Genomic DNA, 7,458 nt, shown 5'->3' on the forward strand with positions numbered 1-7,458 from the left:
GTGAGAGCATCTGTAAAATGGGCTGGATGGACATGCAGTCGAGTAGCCACTGGGAGACAAGCGGGAAAGGCCTGGGGTCCATAGGACTCTCATTTGGTCCCCGGGCTCCTCTCTCTCTACAGGTGTCGAGTGGGTGCCCACCCGGGTACGGGCCATCCAGTCGACAACCATTGGCTACTTCTACACCTTTGGCCAGTTCATTCTGCCAGGCCTGGCCTACATTATCCATCAATGGCGCTGGCTACAGTTAACTGTGTCCGTCCCCTTCTTCATTGTCTTCCTGTCATCGTGGTATGTGACACACACACACACACAGACACACACACACACACACACGGAGAGACCTGCTTCCTTTGGTCCACTAGGGACGAGCAGGTTGGCTACCTGTCTGTCCCTAGGCCCCTCTGGCCCAGCATCAGGAAAAGGCATTCCTGGGAGGAGGATCCGCAGAAGTAAAGGCAGGCAAGAGGTGGCAGAAGCTGTCCAGGGAGAGCTGAGGGGCTGCCTGCAGCCTAAGAAGGAAAGTCCAGTGAGGTGGGCAGGATGGAGAAGGAAAGCCAGGAGGCCCCTTGGGTGGGGAGAGACCTGGCCAAGGTTCCATCTGTGAAGCAACGGTCCCGAAGGGCAGACCAGATAGTGCAAGAGGAGAGGCAGGGACAAGAAACTAAAGGGAGCCCTGGGGGCGTTGTGGTTACACCTTGGGCTGCTAGCTGCAAGGTCAGCAGTTCAAAACCACCAACCGCTCCAGGGAAGAAAGATGAGGCTTTCTTCTCTGTAAGGAGCTCCAGCCTTCCAAACTCACCAGGGAAGCTCTCGCCTGTCTCATTGGGTCACTCTGAGTTAGCAAACCCACTTGCTGGCAGGGAGTTTAAAGGAAAGAAAGAATCTAAAGGCAGCGGCAGCCAGGGGGTAAATCTGAAAGCTCTTGAAAGGAAGGATTCTCAGAAGTTGAAGACTTCTAAATTCAAGGTAGAAAGAAGTCCCTGAGCAGCCCGAGCAGGGTGGAGAGCTCATTTGAAGTACAAGGTGAATTCCATCCTCCAAATACCACAACCGCAGACACATGGAGGGCAGAAGACAAGTCGAAAGTGTAGTTAGACAGGAAAGCGTGGACCAACTCAGCGAAAGAAATGACGTCTGCGCTGCAGCCTTCATTGAGAATGCACTGTGCCCACCTGGTCTCAAAGCTTCCCGACATTTCTGGATGGAGGGCCCCTGATCCCCATTGTACAGACGGGGACACCAAGGCTCTGAGAGGTCAAACACGTGGCCGTGACGCCACAGACAGGAGCCGAGCTGGAGCGAGACCTCGGCTTGGAAATGAGAAGAGAAGACGGCCATCGAGTCAACGTCCACTGACGGTGTCCCCACGTGTGTAGCGTGGGACTGCTCCATGGGGTTGTCAAGGCTGCGGCCTTCCACAAGCCAATGGCCGGGTCTGTCTCTGGGGAGTTCAAACTGCCAGCCTTGCAGCTAGTAGTCAAGCCCTGGAACCACCCAGGGACCGGGAGCAGGGAGCACAGGCAATCTAAGGGTGGGTGGGTGAGTGAGTGGGTGATCGAGGGGGGAGTGGATCCAGGGAGTGTCCGCAATGTGGAATGGGGAAGAGAAGAAATAGAGAGTCGAGGGGTTAAATCCAGGCTGGGGATCAGCAGGGCAAGACCAGAACTCAAGGCCCTGCGTGGTGCGGCTTCAAACAAGTCTCAGATGTTTTTAGGTCAAATGAAGACAAGACTACCGGTCCCCGAGTTTTGTGGGTCTGGCACCTCGGGAGGCTCACTAGCTGGGAGCCAATGTGACCACAGATCCTAGGTGCTGTCGTGGGTCACCCATTGCACGACGAACCGCCAAGGCAGTCCTTCGGAACCACCGGTCGTTCCACGGAAGGAGAGACTTTATACTCTTGTAGAGTTCCTGTCCCGGAAACCCACAGGGCCATTCTGCGCTGCCCTCCAGAACCTCTCTGGGTCAGAATGGATCCAGCGGCAGAGTCCGAGAACCGTTATTCTTCTCGGAGGTGGAGGAGGGAGTCCAGACCCTGGGTGTGGGTTTGGAAGGCCGATATTCCCGCTGAGGCACCTAGGAAGATGGTCAGGGTAGAAACGGAAACCACAAAGCTGGGAGGCTGAGTGGCGATGGGTCCAGGTAGGCACCACTATCCACTGGGGAAATGATCTGAGGCTGGGTGACCAAGGTCCACTTGCCCAAGGACCTCACTGGAGCTCGGTCCTGGGTGCTTACAGGGCACACAGTTAGAGCAGAAACCCCCTTGCACCAGACCTCTCCAACACCATCCCTTTCGCCCGACACCTCTGCTTCCCCCATTCTTCTTCACCTAGGAGCCCGTGAGGTCTGCTCAAGGGGGAGGGGAGGATGGACCAACTGCCCGCGAGCCAATCATCTGACAGCTTGACACCCCCTAGGCTGTGCTCCCCACCCAGCCAGCTGGCCAGTCTGTCCTCGCTTAGCCTTGGGCCTCTTGCCCAAGCTGCCCTGTCCCCTTGTTCACCCAAGAAGCTGTGGACATGGCCTCAGGCAGGCTGGAGACACGCTGTCTCTTTCTCGGGACCGATCTGTCTTGACCTAGAGCCTGGGGCTCCCAGCTCAGGAAGAGGCCCAAAGATAACAAGCAACCCAGCTGGGGGACAGGGGAGAGCTCTTCTGGAGGGGGAGAAGGGAAAGCTGGAATGTTTGCAGGCTGCAGGCAGCCCAGGTGCACATGTGGGCCACGTTTAAAGTCCACCGCATCTGAAGAAAGGCAGCTCTCGAGTGTCTAAGCTTTCAACCCCCTGACCTTGGCTGTTGCTGTCCTCCCATCTTCTCAAAGGGGGGTCTCTGGGTGGGGGGTCCCCCCAGGTGGATATCAGAGTCTGTACGCTGGATGGTCCTGTCCGGAAAGTCCTCGAAGGCCCTGAAGGTCCTCCGGCGGGCAGCTGCCTTCAACGGCAAGAAGGAGGAAGGAGAGAAGTTCAGCTTAGAGGTAGGGATGAGGAGGGATCGATGTCTGAAGGAGGGTTCTTCCTTCTGCTTGGCTCTGTTCCCCTGCCTCCAAGCCTGCACCCTATCTGGCCCCCTAAGCCAGCCCCTCTGGAGGTCCCACGCCTAGACCTTCTGCTTCCTGCCCACCAGCGGGTCAGTAACAGCTCCCCTTCCTTCCTCTTCCCCAAGGAGCTCAAACACAACCTGCAGAAGGAGATCTCCTTGGCCAAGGCCAAGTACACCATCACCGACCTCCTCCGGACGCCCGTCCTGCGCCGTGTGACGCTCTGTCTCTCCCTGGCCTGGTAACCCACCGCCTCTCCCTGCGCACACCCCAGCACCTCTGGCAGACTCGGCAGAGAGCACAGCCCAGGGCATCTGCAAGTGGAATCAAGCACCCCCTTCCCCCGGCCTGCCCCAACGCCCAAGTCCTCTGCATCTCTGTCCTTGCCCCAGCCCAGACCCAGTCACCAGGGTCACACCCCCTCCACCCATGCAGCAGTGCCTTGAACTCTTTCACCAGACAGGACCGCAGCCGTGGACGTGTCTGCAAGCTGAGTCTCCCTGCCACTGCTTCCGCTGGTCCAGCTCTGCCCTTTGAGACACCACAGGGCACAGCTGCCCTCCGGCTTTCAGGCTTGAAAACAGAAATTGTGTGGGAACTGCATTTTCTCTGCAATCCCCTTTTGTGCCCTGACGCCGAAGCCCTTGTCCATACTGCCCGTGCCCGTATGAATGGGGTCAAACCCGTGGTCCAGGGGCGCTTCTCTAAAGAGAGCCCAGGATGCTGGTGGGGGGTCGGGGAGAGCGAGCTGGTCCATGCGGAACGCTTAACTTTCACCTCCCCAGCACGGAACTCTGCTGGCCAATGTCAATGAACAGGCAACTCCCACCCAGCCAGAGGGACCATTAGACACTGCCCTACTGGGTCACTGGGAATTGGGGTCCACTCAATAGCAGTGGATGGGTTGCCTGCCGGCCCCTGGGTGGTGCTCCCCATTTGTGCTCATTTACTAGCCCAAAAGTTGGGGGTCCAGACCCACCCAGAGGCTCCACAGACGAAAGGTGGGGCGAGTTACTTCAGTCCATGCGACAGCCAAGAAACACCCGACAGGGTAGCTTCTGCTCTGTGGCACACAGCGCCCCCAAGGGGTCAGAATCGACTCAATGGTGCCGGATTTGGCTTTGGGGTGTGGTCCCCAAGATTCCTTCCAGTCCCGCTGCCCTCAGGGGTCAACTGCATGGCCCCGATGTCACCACACGCCAGAGGCAGACCCGTCTCTGACACAACGCACCCAGAGCATTCACCTCTCCCAGGGCCTCTTGTTGGCACAATCGTGAAACGGGTCCCCTGGGGCCGGGATGAGGAAGCCCCCGCGACACTGACCCCCGCTCTCTGTTCTTCAGGTTTTCCACCGGGTTTGCCTACTACAGTTTGGCCATGGGAGTGGAAGAGTTTGGGGTCAACATCTACGTCCTCCAGATCATCTTTGGGGGGGTTGACATCCCCGCCAAGTTCATCACCATCCTCTCCATGAGCTACCTGGGCCGGCACAACACAGAGGCTGCAGCTCTCCTCCTGGCCGGAGGAGCTATCCTGGCACTCATCTTCGTGCCCTCGGGTGAGAGGCTGGGCTACCCCAGAACCCTGGGAGGAGAATGGACCACACAGGGCCACATGTCCTGGGCTAGCCTGCGACTCTGCCTCTAAAGCACCGTGTCACCTTGAGTCAAGTGGCTGTGCTCACTGGGTCTCAGGTCTTTAGTCTAGACTCTGACTCTGTCCGGCTAGATGCTATCGAAGCTCCTTTCCGGAGCTGACTTGGACCGAGCAGGCTATCGAGGTTAAGGGTGTCCCTGTGTCACCACCGCAGAGAACAAGGGGCCCGGAGCTCACAACTTCCTCCGTCAGGGCTTGGACGGGCCACTTGTCTTTTATAGAGGTGCCGGCTTGTCACTAGCGGCTAGGAGCCCAGGTGGTGCGGTGGTTGCGCCCCGAGCTGCTACCCGCATTGAGGCCAGTCGTTGGACATCGCCGACGGCCCCCAAAGCATCTCCGTGAGTCAGAATCTATTCCCGGCAGTGAGTTCTTTTTGGCAATGTTTGCTGATTTCCCTCAATTCGACTCAACTCACGGACCTCAAGTCGATGCCAACTCATAGCGACCCTTGAGGACAGATTGAAGCGGCCCCTTGTGGGTTTCCAAGGCGGTAACTCTTTATGGGAGTAGACATCCCCATCTTTCTCCTAAGGTGAAGGCTAGTGGTTTTGAACTGCTGGCCTTGCCATTCGCAGCCCAACGACTAACCCCGATACCACCAGGCTCCTTCGTTGATCATCCCTATATCCTTCTAAAGGGATGGGAAGCATCTTAAGACAAAAGCCAAATATAAATATCCAAATATAAATGAGAAGAAGAAACCCGAGCCAGGGCGGGGACACAAACACAGCGGGAGGTGAGCAGGCACAGCATTAGAAGCCGCAGAGGGGCTATGACTGAGCTCAAAGTTTGGGTCTGAGCTTCCTGGCAGCCAAAGCAAAAAGAGAGACCGCGTCCGCTGTAGAATTGTTACAGCCGGTCCTGAAACTCGATAGCCAGCCCTCCCGTGAGATTCCAGGCGAAGGCAAAGCAGACCTGTGCCTCCCCGGTCCCCACGCTGCCCTTCCAAGCCCGTGAGGTGATCATCCGGGCTGGGGCACGGGGAAAGGTCTGGGGCAGATGGACTGGGAAGGCTTGCCAAGTGACGTGTCCAGGGGGGTGGTCAGTTCCATGAGTTTTCTCCCCTCCGCAGAGCTGCAGACGCTGAGGACGGCACTGGCTGTGTTTGGGAAGGGCTGCCTGTCTAGCTCCTTCAGCTGCCTCTTCCTCTACACCAGCGAGCTGTATCCCACCGTGATCCGGTAGGTGTGGGTGCCGGGATTAACCAGAGAACACAGCACCAGTGAGGCAGCAGCTTCCTCCTGTCCTCTGCCCTGGGGGCCATCCCCTGAGCCCCCCACACTCTCCCCCACCCCCCACCAGGCAAACAGGCTTGGGCATCAGTAACCTGTGGACTCGAGTGGGCAGTATGCTGTCCCCGATGGTGAAGACACTGAGCGAGGTGCAGCCCTTCATCCCCAATGTCATCTATGGGGTCTTCGCCCTCCTGGGAGGCTCTGCTGCCCTCTTCCTGCCCGAGACCCTCAACCAGCCCTTGCCAGAGACCATCGACGACGTAGAAAAGTGGTCAGTGCCTGCCTCTGGGCCCCCACCAGGGCTCCTCCTCAGGGAAACCGGGCTGGACCCCAGGGCTTTGCTTGCCTAAGTCCTCTCCGTCCTCAGGTCCCATCGGGCCAAGAAGGCAGAGCCAGACCCTGAAGCAGAAAAGGCCTCCCAGAGGATTCTTCTGCAGCCCTGTGATCCCGGGCTCGCCCCCAGCGGAAAGCAGCAGCACCCCTTTGCCTGCCCTCCGGGGACTGGTCTGAACCCGGGCCCTCCCCACCTCTGAGTTCTTCAGACACCAGGGAGACTGAAGACAAAATCTACTGAGCCTTGGGTGAAAGACTGTCCACCCCACCACCACCAGAGCCCCCAGCCCAGGCCTGGCCAGTGCAAGGGCTTCCCACATTCACCCTGCCCTCAGCCTCCCTAAAGTCCAAGCCTCTGCCCTCTGTTGGTCCCTGGGGCCCCTGGCTCGGTCCTGGGCACCCAAGACAAAGACAATCTCCCCTTCAAAGCCCCTTTCTCCAAAATGGCTTTCAGGGAGGGGGGGGGGCTTTCAATAAACAATGATGAGGAACTCTGCCAAGTTGCCCAAGGATGGGGTTGAGGAAGGGGACAGGCCACTGTGTGGGTGTGTGCTTGTGTATAACAAGCAGGTGTGGGCACCCAGGTCCCGGCGAGCTGGGTTGATGTGAACAGGTGCATGCATGTGTGTGCTGCCCGAGGCCCTGCTGGAAAATACATGTCCCCGCATCCACGGGTGGTGGCAGCGTGATTACGTGGTGAGCTGCTAAGGGCCAGGTCAGCAGTTTGAAACCACCAGCCACCCTGAGGGAGAGAGACAGGGCTTCCTCCTTCTGTAAAGAGTTAGGAGGTTGGAAACTCGCAGGGGCAAGCTCTACCCCATCCTAGGGGGTGTCTCTGTATCCAAATGGATTGACTCAGTGGCGGTGAGTTTGAGTCTGAGTGGACAAGCACGCATGTGAGCAGATCCTGAGACATGCCCAGGGAGGCTCCTTGCCTTCTGACCCTGTTCACCCCAATCCTCCGAGCCTTGGCTCTGGCTGAGGGCACAGCAGATAGCTCTGTCTTCTCTTTAATGGGGAGAGGGGAAAAAAACCACAGCCACGCTTGAGGGCTGCTGACGTCAACACAGTGCCCCCCAGGTTCCCTCTGCTGGAGACAGAAGGACAGGCCTCCCACGGACTCTGCCTCCATCTCCTTCGGCCAGCAGCCAGCACCTCCCCACGTGTCTCTGGGCCCATTTCTGCTCTCCT

The 7,458-nt window shown here is 58.3% G+C and overlaps 1 protein-coding gene across 1 annotated transcript in view; it reads left to right on the forward strand.

Moving 5' to 3' along the window:
• The window catches only part of SLC22A8 (solute carrier family 22 member 8), a 29,376-nt gene extending 22,909 nt beyond the window's left edge, over positions 1-6,467 (forward strand). Inside the window, exons 4-10 of the mRNA XM_075547547.1 lie at positions 123-291; positions 2,857-2,980; positions 3,169-3,284; positions 4,387-4,601; positions 5,772-5,880; positions 6,002-6,205; positions 6,302-6,467. Of these exons, the coding sequence (XP_075403662.1) occupies positions 123-291; positions 2,857-2,980; positions 3,169-3,284; positions 4,387-4,601; positions 5,772-5,880; positions 6,002-6,205; positions 6,302-6,467 (1,103 nt within the window). The remainder of the gene's footprint in view (positions 1-122; positions 292-2,856; positions 2,981-3,168; positions 3,285-4,386; positions 4,602-5,771; positions 5,881-6,001; positions 6,206-6,301) is intronic.
• Positions 6,468-7,458: the final 991 nt, after the last annotated feature.

The sequence above is a fragment of the Tenrec ecaudatus genome, chromosome 4, assembly GCF_050624435.1.
Source record: "Tenrec ecaudatus isolate mTenEca1 chromosome 4, mTenEca1.hap1, whole genome shotgun sequence".
NCBI classification, from domain to species: Eukaryota; Metazoa; Chordata; class Mammalia; order Afrosoricida; family Tenrecidae; genus Tenrec; species Tenrec ecaudatus.